The sequence below is a fragment of the Leopardus geoffroyi genome, chromosome E2 (assembly GCF_018350155.1).
Source record: "Leopardus geoffroyi isolate Oge1 chromosome E2, O.geoffroyi_Oge1_pat1.0, whole genome shotgun sequence".
NCBI lineage: Eukaryota > Metazoa > Chordata > Mammalia > Carnivora > Felidae > Leopardus > Leopardus geoffroyi.
Window position 1 is genome coordinate 33,112,058 of NC_059335.1, and position 16,396 is coordinate 33,128,453.

The 16,396-nt window shown below is 53.1% G+C and overlaps 1 protein-coding gene across 2 annotated transcripts in view; it reads left to right on the forward strand.

The window, feature by feature from the left end:
- SLC6A2 (solute carrier family 6 member 2) overlaps nucleotides 1-16,396 on the forward strand; it is a 46,464-nt gene that overhangs the window by 24,681 nt on the left and 5,387 nt on the right. The window contains exons 5-10 of one of the 2 annotated variants that reach the window (XM_045442792.1): nucleotides 2,979-3,117; nucleotides 10,837-10,971; nucleotides 11,416-11,523; nucleotides 12,653-12,756; nucleotides 14,454-14,578; nucleotides 15,326-15,438. In XM_045442792.1, the coding sequence (XP_045298748.1) occupies nucleotides 2,979-3,117; nucleotides 10,837-10,971; nucleotides 11,416-11,523; nucleotides 12,653-12,756; nucleotides 14,454-14,578; nucleotides 15,326-15,438 (724 nt within the window). The remainder of the gene's footprint in view (nucleotides 1-2,978; nucleotides 3,118-10,836; nucleotides 10,972-11,415; nucleotides 11,524-12,652; nucleotides 12,757-14,453; nucleotides 14,579-15,325; nucleotides 15,439-16,396) is intronic. The other variant, XM_045442793.1, reaches the window with a different exon arrangement.

The following is a 16,396-nucleotide window of genomic DNA, read 5'->3' on the forward strand; positions in this document are numbered from 1 at the left end:
GGGCTCCTCTGAGACCCAGGCGTCCAAACTATTCCAAGCCCGCATTTTTTAAGCTGCTCTGGAGCCTTTTCTTCCCCTTAGGCACAGAAAGCCAATTTTATTTTGCCAGGAAAGTAAAGACAGTTTCTGGAAGACTCACATTTCCTCTAAGGAAAACCTGTAACTCAGGTTTGTTGAGGGGGCCTGTTGTTCAAGGGGTCTCAGCTTTGGCTGCCCAGTAGAATCACCCGGAGAATTTAAAAGATGCTGGTGCCCAGGCCCATTCCCCATGGGTTCTAATTCAGTTGGTTGAGAGGGGGCCCAGACGTCAGTAATTGTCACAAAGACTCTCTGTGTAATTTTTTTAAAGGTTTATTTATTTATTTTCAGAGAGAGAGAGAGAGAGCAAGAGAAAGAAAGGGAGTTCATGAGTGGGTGAGGGGCAGAGAGAGGAGAGACAGAATTCCAAGTGGGACTGGAACTCACAAACTGTGAGAACACGACCTGAGCCGAAATCAAGGGTCTGGACGCTTAACCGACTGAGCCCCCCAGGGGCCCCTCTGCGTGATTGTCATGAGCAGGTTGAGAACCCCGTTTTGTTGATGGGCCTGCAGGTTACATTCTCTGTACCTCATATTTCTCTTCTGGAGGGAGTGAGTGAGGAGAAAAAGGAGGGAATGGAAGAGGGGTGGGGAGGGGTGGGGAGGGGTGGGAGAGAGACAGAGATACAGACAGGCAGAGAGATGGTCGACTACCGCCGGTTTATCCACTGTGGGCGTGTGAACTTTTGCCTTTAGTGTGACCTTCTTTTGCGTGAACTACTGTGGGGAAGGACGGATGGCGAAGCTGCCTCTGGCCTGTATCGCTGGTGTGCGCGTATCAATCAGCCACTTTCTGAAAGGACCGCTGGCAGAGAGCAAAAGGCCCTGCAGGACGAGACAAAGGGAAGTTAGGTTCCCGCGTGGAAAGTGGCTGGTTGCCCTGGACGGTGTCAAAGGGTGAGGACTCCCCCAGGTCGGAGGAGGAGCTGCTGAGAGGTGGAGTGAGGGCGCGGGGGAGGCTGACCCTCTGTCCTTCCTGGGTCCTCTTGCTTTAGAAGGTGGATTATTGAATTTAGCAAGTGAGGTGGTGAGCACGTGTCCCTGATCCAACAGCCTGCTCTGAGCTAACCAGGCCTGAGTGCCAGGCCCAGGCTTAGCACTGCAGACCCGGGACCCAGGATGGCTCGTCCACCCTCTCACCCTGGGAGAACCTTGCATGCGGTCAGCCCTAACGCCTCAGGGGCAGGCATGGCCTGGGGAATGAGCCAGGAGCCGCAGGAACTGGGAGGGTTGAAAGGCCCGTGCCGGGGGTGATCACGGAGGCCTCCCAGAAGAGGTGACATTGGAGCTGGGCCTTGAAGGGTGTTGACAGTTTGCAGCCTCTGAGTGTGGAGTGCTGTGGAGGGCAGGCAGGGACCAGTTCTGGGTGCCCTCGAAGCTCCCTCCGCTCCCGATACTTGTCACACTTTATTGGGACTGTGCATTCAATGCTGCCTCGGTTGCTACACTATAAGCCCCCCACACTTGTGTGCAAGGAGTCGGCACTGTGCTGCCGAGGCCCGGGATGAGGCTGTTTACAGCAGGCACTCACTAAGGAATGAATGATCGGGGTGCAGATGGCTCCGCCTTACCAAGCTGTTCCCTCTTCCTCAGAAACAATTCTGCTTTCTTTGTCTTCCCCGGTCTGCGGTTTCATCGGTTGGCCTTCCTTGACGTTTGGTTAGACCCTAATGACGTTGATTAGCCATGAGCGGCCGGTCATTTTGCGTGCGATTCTGTTTACTGTTTCTTCACCGTAGATTGTGTGAGAGACCCCGCTCTTCTCAAACCTCATCTGTGTTTTATTTGTTTTCCTTACTCTAACCCCGCTATTCTCAAACCTCGTTTGTATTTTATTTGTTTTCCTTACTCTAAAATAGGATATGCCATACTGTAGGGGAGTGCATGTCAGTAAGGGACGGTTCCAGAATGTCACAAACTGAACACAGCCGTGTTCCCAAGCACCCAGAAACATAACTGACCGGTGTCCCAGAAACTCCTACTGTGTCCCCTCCCGTTCAGTACCCGCATCCCCACCCTGGCTGCACCCTTCCTGACTTCTAACACCTTAGGTTACTTTGGCCCGTTATAGTTTGTGCGAACGGAATCAGACAGAAAGTCCTGACTTCCTCAGGTTCGGTGTTCACTTCCTTCTCATAGGATTGTACGTGAGGGGTCCATCCACAGACAGCCGGTGGTTTTGTAATATTCCATTTTATGAACATATCATGATCGATCCATGCTACTATTGATGGATATATGAGTATTCTCCAATTTGAGATTATTGTGATTAATGCTGCTGGGAACATTCTAGAACATGTGTTTTGGTGAACATACGTACACATGCCTACTGAGTAAATACCCAGGCGTGGACTTGCTGGGGCGCGGGATATGCACGCCTTTAGCTTTTAGATGAGAAACGTTTATTGTCATCTCAGTTTCTGGACCAAGGGATTCATAAGCTCAGCAACATGAAAGTTTTGGACTGGACAATTCTTTGTTGTCGGAGGCCGTCCTGCCCATGAAAGGACGTGAAGGCTGTCCCGTGCGTTGTAGGATGTCCCTGGCCACTATCCTCCAGATGCCAGTAACACAGCCTCCGGACTTTTCCTGTTATTTCCATCTTCTCTCCAGGACCAGGCATGCAGGTGGCACTCAAGAGATTTTTGTCACACTGAAAATTTTTGTTATTGCTTAAAAAAGACAGCCTGGAGTGGGAAGACCTCCCCGATGGTTTCCTGGCCCAGGGCAGGATGGCGTCGAGCAGGCCCAAACGATGCAGGGCAGCGGCCGGGGGTGGGGCGGCCCAAGGCCGGCTTCCGTCAACGTGTGCTTTCAGGGGGCCGGCCTGTGGTCAAGGCCTCGGTCACCCTGTGTGACGACACCGTCTTCCCTGGTCCCCTCTCCTCCTCCGGGCAGGCGTGGCGTCCTGCACCTTCACGAGAGCGGCGGGATCCACGACATCGGCCTGCCCCAGTGGCAGCTCTTGCTGTGTCTGATGGTCGTCGTTGTCATCCTGTTTTTTAGCCTCTGGAAAGGAGTGAAGACATCAGGAAAGGTAATACCTTTCTTTCTCTTTCAGTTTGGAGGTTGGCCGGAAAACAACAATTATTTTCTAGCTATAATTAGCTGGTTGGGGAAAAGAAAAGGCGGACGTAGAAGGACAGAGCCTGGGTCTGCCCCCACCTCAGCTCTGCCGCTGGCTAACCGGGAGACCCCAGACAAGTCCCTCCCCTTCCCCAAGCCCAAGGCTCCCCAGCAGTAGGGTGGGGGGGGGGTTGCGTCAGGGCTCCCACATTCAAGCCAAAGCTCCCCGATAGCAGAGACCAGGGAATGGGACACCACAAGGGGCTCAGAAAAGGCCTAAAGCAACCTATTGATGTGTGATTGATAAATCATGAATTCTGGCCCCAAACTTGATGCAAACTTGCATCCTTCTCTGGAACATAACCATTTCCTTCACTGTAAAAGTCGGTGTGTATAGTCTGGCACAGTGCTGAGTGCCCACAGGGGTCTAGGTTTCCTGGGGAGAGGGGCACAGGGTAAAATGACGTAGGAGGGCCACGGGAGTTGGCGTTTCGTCCTGGGTGACCCTTCCTCCTGTCCCCTGTATTCGGTTCCTCGGGGTGGAGTGTATCCGCTTCATGACCCATGTTGATTCTGAGCCTGGGGAGCATCATGAGAACAACAACCCCGTTTGGGCCCCGTGGGGTCCACGTGGAACTTCACTGTACCAAAGAGGCTGTAGTTGAAAAACCCTCTTTCCCACGTTTTGATTGGCAATTGCTGTGTAACAACGCACCCCAAGATGCCGTGATGTACAGTAACCATTTTGTTACGTCTCATGACCCCGTGGGTTGACTGAGATCAGTTTGGTGGGTCTGCTGCCCCCCGTGATATTGCCTGGCTGCATACCTGGGGGTTCGGCTGAGCTGGAGCGTCCAAGATGGTGCGTGCTCATGGACGGCAGTTGGTACTGGCTGGGAGCCCAGCTGGAGCCGTCAACCAGAGCATCTTGGGCTGTTTCCACGTAGCCTCTCCAAGCGGTCTGGGCTCCTCACAGCATGGCACCGAGTTCCAAGAGCAAGTTCCAAGCAGACAAGCCCCAATGTGCAAGCAGCTCTTCCAGCCTCTGCTTGCATCATGCTTGCCGTTGGCCCGGTAGCCAAGATAAGTGTTGTGGGAAAGCCCAGCGTCGGTAACAGAGGGGACTGACACCGGTGTGGGTTCACTGGGGGTCACGAGGCAGCAATCTACCATAATCAGGCAGGTGGGGATTTGTGAGACGCTTTGTTAGGCGAGTGATATGGAAAGTGGTGTGCATCAGGGTATTCCTGAGTCCTTGGTATCCTAGAGTCCTTGGTATCCCTGGTATTCCTAGAGTCCTTGGTAATGCCAATGAGAGCAGAGATAATGGCAGGGGTCCAGCAGCCAGTGGGGATGAAATCTGTCAGGAAAGGCTTGACGTGGAGCTTTCTATCAGCATGTTGGAGACCCAGTGTCTGCCCCAAGGAGGAACCCAAATAAAATGCGGACCGGAGCTGGGAGCAATTCCGAGGTAGGGCAAAACCAGGCTAGGACCACTACCATCCCGACACCCGGCACATAGTAGGTCTTCAATAAATACTAATTGAAGGATTCATGAGCAAAGGAGGTTAAGTAGGCAGAAAGAAAGAAAGATGGGTGGATAAATAAGTTGGGGAGGCTCATTAAGTGTTCTTTCGAATTCAGTACAACTTACTAAGCATTTATGAACACCTACTATGTGCCAGGCTCGATGCTAGTGATGCAAGAATAGACCAGACAGATTCCTTCTCCAGGTGCTTATGGTCTTATGTGTGTTACGGACAGACATAGGTCAACCAGTGCCACTAGTTTCTTGAGTCTTCATCCCGAGACATATGTGTGTCCCCTCTAAATAAACAGTGACGGTCACAAACTGTGCCCACTATTCTATGTCCTGGTTTTTTGTTTGTTTGCTTGCTTTTGCTTTTTGTCTTTTTTACTGTACCGTGGAGATACCTTCACATCCGGGAGTCAAGATGCATTTTAGTTGAAATACAAACTGGATTTTTCAGCTGTCCTTATATCGATTTAGCGGGTCACCACGGTTTTTTAACAAGAAAATGGCCTAGATCATAACAGAATGCATTGCACGTAGTAAAGGAAGAGCTGGCTGGCTTGCAGAATTTGGATTTCAGCCCTAGCGAGCCACACGTTGGTGTGGATTTCGTCTCGGTGTTCAAGATTTTTTCTTACCGTGAGTGGTCAAAAAAGTGAGAGATGCTGCATCAGAATGAGCTCTTGGAACCAGACAGGGGCCGTAAAGACCACGAGAAAGGGACATTTGGCCCAGGTCTCTAAGGACAGGAGCAGGTAGGGATGGGACAGAGGGAAGGGGTTTTCAGTGGAAGGAACTGCCTGAGTAAAGCCACAGAGGCGCGGAAGCCCGGGCCAGCCTTGTCCAGCCTCTCTGCACCTTTCCTGGGTATCAGGAGAAGGGCTCTCCCGGCCTCTGCGGGTGGCAGAATTGCAAGATGCATGATCTTTCCCGCTGCTTCTGGCCTGAGCCTGAGGCCACCACAGCCTCTAACATTGCATCCCAAGGTTAAGTGCCCGACAGCCATCGCCGAAGTTGGTACAGCCGGCCCCACCTAGGGTAACACTTGCTGGGAGCAGAGTGTGAGTTGTCTGCAGGGAGCCGGATGATAAGAAAGAGCACAGCTGAGCCCGCTCAGTTCCTCCGCACCTCCTTTAAGGAGGTAAGCCCTCCCCTTCAGAGTATAATGAGTTGGGCGGGGAGGGGGGGATATTGCCCTAGGGAAACCCTCCACCCCACATTTTGCGTAAATCTCCCCAGTGTTCTGGCCTCTGGTGGCTGAAAGGGAAAAGGCCCCTGGCAGTCCGTGGGGAGGGAGCTTTCCAGAATGGGAAGCTTCACTCAGGACGTTCCTGTGCCCCGTCTTGAATTGCTTTTATAAACTAGCTCATGAGAAAATCAAGAGCGTTACATGTATCTGCCCAGACTACATCTGGAACGGGACGGAGCTGTTCTTAGCAGGCTTCCACAGCCACAGAGACGGCCCAAAATGAGTTGCAAATGTTCACACTTCCTGTCTTGGCAAGTGAAGGCTCTGTGTCTGGGAGGAGTTGTGACTCCATGGGACAGCTATGATGGTGGGGGGCAGGGCACGGTCTGAATCAGGGAGAGGGGCTGCCCCAGATCACACACACACTGACCTTGGCCCATTGACCACCTCGGGGTAGAGGGCAGAGGTTTGAGTGGGGAGTTGGCCCCCAGGGAGTCACTCTGGAAGCATGGGCACTGTTGTTGGCAATCCTGGAGTCCTGCCTGCCCCCCCCCCCGTCCCCCATCTCATGAGTCCTTAGTTGAACTGGCTCTTAAACCATAAGCCCAGTCACCGAGCCCCCTAAACGTCAGACCAGAAGGCACCTTCAGGCCATCTACTCCAACCTGCTTGGACACACGGGGAAGCTGAGGCCTGGAGGGGGACAGGATTTCACCGCAGTCTCTCGCGTGGCTAAGACTTGATCCTGGGTCCCATGTATACACTGGAGTGAGTGATCGACAACATGGCTTTGTGGCCAGACCACCTGGGTTGGAGTCTGGGCGCCATCGTTTCCTGCTGGGTGACCCTGGAATTAATGCCGCTCTCTACTGATATACTTGTGCCAACCTCCAGGGCCACTGGGAGGATGGAAGAGAGGTCCTTGGTACCACACTGGCAGATGGAAATTGATTAATAAATGATCTTCATCCTGCCTTTGTCTCCTTCCCCAGCACCCCTTCCAGTGCTCTTCCCCCTCCTCAGAGGACTAAAGGCTCCGTAGACTCTGTGTGCATTGGAGGGAGGCGCGGGCTCAGGCTCCCACCTGCTCTGTTTACATATTGTACTAAGTGTTCAGACATCTTGGGCTCCCCTAGGCCTGGAGATAAATCAAGACAACAGAACTGGCTGGGCGTGGCCATCATGCTCTGCCCACTGGACTGCCAGGCTATGGGCTGTTTGGGCAGACGGGAAGAGACAGAACACCCCTCAAATTCTGGCAAAGTGTGGTGGGGTTGGGGAGAAAACTGGACCGGTTAATAAAAAGCCACCCGAGTTTTAGAATTTTTATTTTTAAGAATTTTTAAATTTTTAATATTTCTTTTTGAGAGAAAGAGAGGGGAGGGGGGAGTGGAGAGGGGTAGGGAGAGAGGGAGACACAGAATCCAAAGCAGGCGGTAAGCTCTGAGCTGTCAGCACAGAGCCTGACTCCGGGCTCGAACTCACAAATCACGAGATCATAACCTGAGCTGAAGTTGGATGCTTAACCAACTGAGCCACCCAGGCACCCTGAGTTTTAGAATTTTTAAGTAGAAAGGTCATTTTGTTACTTGGAAGTTTTAAGTCATAATTTTTTTAAGTTCACTTATGTATTTTGAGAGAGAGGGAGAGAGAGAAAGCAACAGCTAGGGAGGGGCAGAGAGAGAATCCCAAGCAGGCTCCGTGCTGCCAGTGAGGAGACCAATGCGGGGCTCAAACCCCCCAAACCGTGAGATCACGACCTGAGCCAAAACCAAGAGCTGGACGCTTAACCAACTGAGCTACCCAGGCACCTGCCCCTCTGGTCATTATTCTACCCAAGTCTTCCCACTAATGGTTCCTTGCTTGCTTTAGTGACTTGCTTGCTTTAGTGACTCGACTGGACCCAGTATAATGGAGAATATCATTTGCGTAGGAGCAATGAATGTGCTACAATTTTTATACCCTGGTGTTTTCTCATGTAACATCAGTATATACACCTCACCACATGAACCTTGTAGGTCTTCACTATTAGTGCAACTGTCCCTAAAGCCCAGTTCGGAGGGTCACACATTTGGAATCAGTAGAGGCTAAATCAGTGCAGTGTTGTGGTGACAAAGCACGGACATTTCTCATCTCTGTGTTACAGTAGACTTCAGTGGTGACCCCGAGCAGTGCTTCTCAACCTTTAGTGCCCATAAGAATCACAGGGAGGGCTTGTCAAAACCCAGATTTCTGGGTGTCTCCTTGAGAGTCTGACTCCGTGAGGGTGGGGTGGGAGTTTGCATTTATGACAAGTTCCCAGGCAATGCTGATGTCTGTGGTTCATGGGCCTCATCTTGATGTAGGCAATCCTTTGCCCCATGCCTGGATCTCTAGCAAGATTTGCACACCTTCAATAACAGGGACCGTGCCGTCTCCCGGGGAAGCTCATTCTCTCTTTAGAGAGATCCAGTCATTAGAAAGTTCTTCCTTTTATAGGGCGAAGATCTTCACTGTGATTATCAACCATTGGTTTGAGTTTGGCAGCCTGGAGCCAGACAAATTCTAGCCCCTATGCGTAGAAGCACAAGGTGGGTGAGAAGCTGGATTTGAGGCGGTGGAAAGCAGCGGCCTCCCTTGGGGACTGAGGACACTTTGCCCAAACAATGGGCTGCTTGTCTGTCTTTTCATCTCCTGGTCCCAGATGGACCAAGTCTGGCTTCTTGTGGCCAGAGATGCACTGCCAGTTAAAATTTGGAGAGCAGAGATGACAGAGCTCAGGGTACAGACTGGGCACATGTTAGTATGAGCTCGCAGTTGGCCAAGGATCTTTTCACACAAGATTTTAGGCAGCTGAACTCACTACCACCTTCCATTCTGAGAACTTTCAATAAGATTCAGATGGTTTCGCTTTGAATACATATGCATGGACAAGAGAAGTTCCCCTTTCTTGATGCTTGACTGCAGTCAGGGTTACAGCTCAGTCATGTCCCCATGGTCCTTGTGTCCTGATAGGTTCCAAATTAAATCCATGTTGGAGCCTCAGACATGACTAATGAGTGCTGCCTGCACATCCCCTGGGAGGTGCCTTGGAGTCACACCAAGGATGTTTTTTGATGCGTGGATTATGGTCTCACCTGGCCTACAGCTGGGGACGTGAAGCGTAGGGGAACACAGCAGTTAGGACCAACGCAAGGATGTGTGAGGGCTCCTCCTGTGCCTGTCACCAAGGAGTTAGACCCATTTGTTCCAGTTTAGGGGAATAAATCCAGGATTAATGTGGAGCCACCCAGATGCAATGGTTTCACTTTCCAAGGCATGTCTCCCTCCTTATTTGTTTTTGGCAATTTGTCCTCCCATTCCTGCACTTTTTAAAAATAATGGAGACCTAAATCTTATATCCACAAAGACCACCCCCCCCCCATAGAATCAGGGAACAATGGAGGAACGGCTGGATAACATGAAACAAGATGCTGATTCCTCTTCTGGTTCCCTCAGAAGACATGACCAATCACTGATGCGTTTAGTTATTCCCTGCTCAGTGGCTCGTTCATTCACTTGCTCCTTCTTTCATTTGTTCTTTGACTAACTCGGTCATCCACTGACCCTCAGAATTATCACTGACTCACTTATCCATCTACTCACCCATATGCTGAATAATTCACTTACCTAACCACAAATCTACCACTTAACTGTCTACCCAAGTATATATCCAACCATCCAACCATCCAATCATTCATCTATACAACTGCCCAATCATCCATCCATCCATCCACCCATCCAATCATTCATCTGTACCACTGTCCAGTCATCCATCCATCTATCCAACAAATGTTTTTTTAAGCATTCATGTATGCCATGTGCTGAGGGTACAAACTTGAAAAATATAGGGATTTTGCTTCCAAGGAGCTCCTGGTCTACCAGGAAAGACAGACAGAGAGGATAAATCCCAGTCCTTCAATGTCGGTATGGAAAACAGAATTTTGTTTTGCATATCTCAGTTTTGGGGTTGAGCCTATTATGTTTCTAGGCCAGCAAAGAACTTAACCTGTGGTCGTGTTTCAGGGCTTCCATATTCTCCCCAGGAGTGTGTGAAGATTCTGGGGACTGCATAGTGCCAGGGCTTGGGGAGAAGGGACTCTCTGGTTCTTACGTCATGTGTCCTCTTTTGTTTCAGCTGGGTCTTCTTGGGTCCTGCCTAACCCAGCCCTGAGCACATTTCACAGTCTTCTTTCTCTAAGGCTCTCCATGGCTGCACCTGCCTATAGCAGTGATTTTTAAACCTTGACTGCACATTGACATCACGCAGGGGGAGAGGGGGAACTTATAAAACATACTAAAGTGCAGGCCAGACTCCAAGCCAATTAAATCAGAAACCCCAAGGATAGGATCTGAACTTTGACATTTTTAACCATACCTTCCCCCAGAGTATTCTGATGCGTAGTCAGGGGTGAGAAGGGACAGTGAGGTTTGTCGTCGTCCTAAATCTGTCCCGAGATAAAGAACGGCCAGAGAGCCTTCTTTCTGCTCAGCCACATCTCCCTTCTCGGGCAGTGAGTTGGGAGGAGATGTTTGAATGAAGAAAGAGGAGCCCGAGAGAGGCGGGAGGGAGGAAGGGAGGAGGGAAGGAGGGAGGAGGGAGCAAGGGTGGAGAGCATTAGACGTGGGTGTGCTTAGATCTGCCTGGGGCAACTTGAAAGGGTCAGTAGAGGCCGCTCATCAAAGAGGAGGCACCGGGTACCGTGAGAACCTAGTCTTCGTCCAGGCTGCCCCCGCTCCACGGCCGTGCTACCCCGGTGTGTGGACTCTCCCACTTGGTCCTGAGCCGCGGGAGTGGCCTCATCCAAAGAGGGGGCTTGTGGCACACGTGAAGGAAAGAGTGGGGAGGGCATGGCCGGCCCCCTGGGTGAGAGCCTGACCCCCACCCCACCCCCAGCGCCCGCGTGGCGGCGGAGCCCGGCTCTCACAGCAAGCTTGTCCGCCGCTAGGTGGTGTGGATCACGGCCACGCTGCCCTACCTCGTGCTGTTTGTGCTCCTGGTCCATGGCATCACGCTGCCTGGTGCCTCCAACGGCATCAACGCCTACCTGCACATCGACTTCTACCGCCTGAGAGAGGCCACGGTCAGTGACGAGGGACCACGCACCCGTGGGTCAGGGTTGGGGAGGGGTCTCAGCGTGGGCAGCCGTAGGCAACCTGGTCCTAGGTCTGCCATAAACTTGTGGCATAGCCTGGGATGGAGGGTAGACCCTTCCCTCTCCCTGCTGCTGCTTCTCCGTCTGACCGACGCCCATTTGATTCGCCCCTGCCGGTCTCCCAGCTGTGATGGCCCGGGATTCTGTGGCTCCATGTGGTGTTCTGTGCAGAACTTTCCAAAGGGAGGCAATGCTCTGTCCCGGGTCCTGACACCTGCTCTGGCCTCCTAGCCCACCCCAGCCACCCCAGCCTTAATTCCCGCCTCCAGCCCCCAGCCCTGCCTCTGCTGCCATCCCATGATGTCAGCAGAAGCAGCAGCTGCAGCCACAGGGCGCTCTGGACCCTGCTGACTCTCCCCCACCTTGCCACAGCCTCCTCCAGTTCACTGTCCTACCCAGAGACACAGACTAAGTGAAGATGGGGTGAACGCGGAGTGGAGTCCGCAGCAGTGGAACGAGGCTGGGATCAGAGTGTTGGAGGTATCCGGTGCCTTGAGCAGCTTCCAGCCGCGGCTGAGATCATTTCCCCCTCCTCCCTGAGGCCGGCCTCAGGGACAGCAGCTCAGCATTGCCCCTCACTCTTCCCAAAGGCTTCTTCACACTCTGTCTGAACCCACAGCGATCCTGGCAGGTGGGAGCCACATAGGCTTAGGAGGGACGCAGCTTAGTACTCACCTCCCATAGTGATAACGCTCCAACACACCACAGTGTTACAGTCCAATAACCAAGAGGGAAACCTATTTCCTTAGTAACTGTCAGAAAGATAACAGAGCTTAAGACCCGAACCAGTCTTGTAAATTGTGAAGCAAGCCGGAGTTCGGTTTGTTCTGCACCCGTTTAAATATCTTGTCTTTGAGATGCGTAGACGCTGAGCCCGTAGGCTGTCTCAGGGAGCAGACCCAATCTCCTCCGTCAGATTGCGTCTCTTGTTACAACGTCGGCTTGCAGAGTAGGGGAAGCCTAGGAGACGTGAGGGAGGTCCAACCTGTGTGCAGATCTCTGCCCGAGTGAGCTGGGTGTAATTCTCCCCCCCGCCGACCCCGTGCGGGTGAGGAAACTGGTATATAAAGAGGTGAAAATGACCAGGGCTAGAAATTGGAGGGGGGCTCAGATCTCCGGGGTTCCAGCCATGTGCTTCCATCACCCAAAAGATGGGAAAAGTAACTCCACTGGCCCCCCGAGGAAGTCACCGCGGCCTGCGGGCTGGTTTTGAGACAGTAGGAGTCCCTGTCTCTTTTCTGAAGATGCCGTCTCTGTAACTCCTGAGATGTTCATACCCTTTGCCCTCACTCCATCCACATTCTAGCCTAGAACTGTGAGTTTATAGACTTTCTTTGGAGGTCAGGACATCAAACTGAACCAGTGAGTTCCTCCAGGGTGAGCTCATTCGTGGCCACCGAAGGCCGGAGCTGCTAGAGGGACCGCAGGCCTCTCTCCAAGGTCGCTTTGTGCAAGTTTCGGGGGAGTGACGTGGCTGCCCGTCGCTGGTTCCGACCTCGATTCCTCAGGTCTCAAGAGCATCCCTGGGGCCCGCCAGCCATTCCGGAGCAGTGAGGTGGTGCTGTTCTGTAGGCAGCAGAGGGTGATGGCTTTTGTCTGCCTGTTTCAGGTGTGGATCGATGCAGCGACTCAGATATTTTTTTCCTTGGGGGCTGGATTTGGAGTCCTGATTGCATTTGCCAGTTACAACAAATTTGACAACAACTGCTACAGGTAAGATCCTTGGTGGGGCTCTGGAAAACTCTAGACCTGGGGACTGACTCCTGCAGGGGTGGGAAAGAGGGTTCCGGTCTGAGGCCAGTCTACTCTTCTTCCTCTGTCAAATGAGGCAGAGTGGACCTTCCACGAACTGCAGAGTGGGTGGCCTCTGACATGGCCTAAGGGGGTCCTAACGAATGCATTTTAATTCAGGACACCTCTTCAACAGGCAAGGTGGGTGCTGGGAAAAGTGAGGCCACAAGACCTGGGAGGTCATGGGGACGGGTAGTTGGGGCAGAGGAGCACCGTGTGCCTTTCAAGAGCAGACAACACCGTCCGGATGCCCAGACAGGCAAGGACTGGTCACATGGGAGGTGCGGGTCTGGCAGGGTCAGAGGTAAGACTGCAGGGTAGACAGAGAAGTCTGTGTAGGACCCCAGAGTCAAAAGGCCACGTTCCACGTTCTGGCTCGGTTCTAGGTCAGCAGTTAACATTGCCTCCCCTGGGCCCAGTGCCGTGACAGTCTCGGACTTGGGCACAAATTGGGCTGGGTCCCGTCACCCGGCGAAGGCTTAAGACAGAATCACACTGGGGCACCTGGGTGGCTCAGTCGGTTAGACATCACCGACACTGTGGAGCCTGCTTGGGATTCTCTCTCTCCCTCTCTCTCTGCCCCTCCCCTGCACACTCACTCTCCCCCTCGAATAAACATTAAAAAAATAAAAGAGACGCCTGTGTGGCTCAGTCAGTTAAGCGTCCGACTCTCAATTTCGGCTGCTGCTTGGGGTTCCCTCTCTCCCCCTCTCTCTCTGCTCCTCCCCTGCTCGAGATCTTTCTCTCTCAAAAATAAATAAGTAAACATTTTTCTAAAAGACAGAAGCACACCATCCTCTGGTGCACGACAAAGTGGGATGGATGCATGCCAGCGGGTAGGCTGTAGGCAGGCCAGGGAAGTGGGGTGGTCGGCAAGAACATGGAGGGGAGTGTGAGGTGGGCCTTGCAAGATGGCTGGGGATTGTGACGGAGGGACACAGAGTGGAGGGCACGCGTGGTGGGGAGACGCCTGAGCGAAGCCAGGGAGATGCTGTGTTCATGGGCCAGCAAGGCGACTGGTATGTTTTGTCCTAAGACTGCATCATGGAAAGGAAGGCAGGCTGGAAGGTTGGGTCACTTTTTTTTGAAGCTTATTTATTTATTTTGGGAGAGAGAGAGAGAGCACAAGCAGGGGGAGGGGCGGGGGCGGGGATAGAGAGAATCCTAAGCCGGCTCCATAGCGTCAGTGCAGAGCCTGATGTGGGGCTTGAACCCACAAACCACGAGATCATGACTTGAGCCGAAGTCAAGAGTCTGATGCTTGACCAACTGAGCCACCTAGGGTGCCCCAAAGTTGGGTCATCTTAATGAAGCTCTTGAAGGCCTTGAAGTCGAGAAGCACAGGGGAGCTACAGACAGTTGGTGGAAGTGGAAGGCGGGGCATGTGATTCCCCAACAAGAGCTTGCTACCAGCCCCTGGTCCCAACGTGTTTCATCCAAAAGCTGTCAGTCCGTCTCCTGAACCTGCACGTCCTGACCCGCTGGGGCGCCGGGGTCCCTGTGGTGGCAGGGAAACTGGGGGGGGTGGCATTTGAAGCAGCCATTGCGTAGCCAGTGCGGGGCTCAGGGAGCAGGTGGGGCATCGGGTGACCTGAATGAACGGTGCTTCTCTCCCCCAGGGACGCCCTGCTCACCAGCACCATCAACTGTGTCACCAGCTTCATCTCTGGGTTCGCCATCTTCTCCATCCTTGGTTACATGGCCCATGAACACAAGGTCAACATTGAGGACGTTGCCACCGAAGGTGGGTGGGCGGATGCAGCCCACGAAGGACGGGGGCTGTGGGAATGAGAGGGCTGGGCGTGGAGGCTTCCAAATCTTCCAGCTGCCTCTGAGGCTGTCAGTTGGGAGTTCCCGGCAGTCCTGGCCCCTGCTTATGTAACGGAACCTTCCCTGAGTCGGGCTAGGCAGGATCGATTTTGGAGCTGAGCGCTTGACATCCCTTCATTAGTTCTCACACCGCCGTGGGTGGTAAAGTGTTAATCGGCCCACTTTACAGGTGAGAAAACTGAGAATCAGGCTGTGAGCTGCCCAAGGTCACCCAGCTAGTGAGCAGTGGTGCTAGTGTTCAAACCCTGAGCTGTCCGACTCTGGAGACTGGCCTTCCCTACTGTTTCTCGTAGTCTTATGGCCACAAAGAGGTTGAGGCCCGGGAGGGAACTCTAATGGACCCCGAGGACCACAAACTTTTCAGGGTAGGAGGCTCCCTGAGGGTGTGCGGGGATGGGCCTCACGGCCTGGAGCCTGGAGCTGCCCGGGTGAGGCGCTGCTCTCTGGCCTGGCTGTTTGAGGTCAACCTCCCCAGGACTGTGACAAACTACGAGCTGGATCCAGCTTCTCCTGTCACCCGCAGACCCTTGGCTGCTCTGCCTCAGGTGACTGGCCAAGTTCCACGGGGCTGGCTGGGCTGACGGCCTCAGCTACCCTTGTCCCATCGGCATCTCCGACCAGCGGGCCCAGCCGCTGACGAGGTCCTCGGTGTTTCTCACAGGAGCCGGCCTGGTTTTCATCCTGTACCCAGAAGCCATTTCCACCCTGTCGGGATCCACATTCTGGGCTGTCGTGTTCTTCATCATGCTTCTGGCTCTGGGAATTGACAGCTCGGTGAGTGACCCTGCTCGGGGTACCCCACCACACACACGCCGGGCCTGACCCTCCCCATCCCCCAACTACTCAGCCTGACGTCCCCGCTTGGTTACCGGTTGTTTCCAGAAAGCCCTAATTAAATGCAGACAAGCCCTCACTCAAAAAAAGGGCAAGACTTAGGCCAAAGTTAAGACCCAGTAGAAACGTGGTGGCATCACAGAATTCACATCGGAAGAGACCTCCTCGGAGCCAGCCGGGCACCCTCCTCTCACACCTAGGGGAGCTGAATTCGGAGGGGGCCTGGATGGAACTTTTCTTCTCTAACCAAGCACCCTTCCCGTTGTATTTCATCACCAATGGCCGACACAACACTTTGAGTCTCATTAGTTTCTTTTTTGTTAACCCATATGCAAGATTAGATCTACGGACCTCTTTATGTCTGTGTCCACCTTCCGTACGTGACGCCTGGAAATTTGCAAGAAGTCTCTGCGTAGGGAAATGTGTTGAGAAGGACTCTGAGGCTGCTTCCAGGCTCGTAGGAAGGAATAGTGATTTTGATTAACACCGTCTGCCGAGGGGACAGGGGACACGTATAGGTAGAGAGTGACAGCGTGTGCACCTCTTATCTGCCATCCCAGGCTTGGGGGATCACTGGAGTGAGCACACGATTATTACTCCTATGAGACCCTTTCCGACTCTGAGAGTCTGGCGTGAAAAATCCTTGTCAGAACCGCTGCCTCAAGTTCCAGCCACTGGAAACGCTCTTTTGGTGGTTGTTTCCAGAAAGCCCTCTGCTTATATGCAGGTAGATTCCATGCATGAGCAGTTTGGCATTTTACCCCCTGCCCTCTTCCTGGGCTAATCAGTACCGGCTCAGGCCAACTGTGTGGGACCGGAGACAGGTACCTGTGATCAGAGGGACACAGGAGTTAACTTTCCAGCCTCCCCCACATAGTTTGGGAGTTCTGAGTTTGGT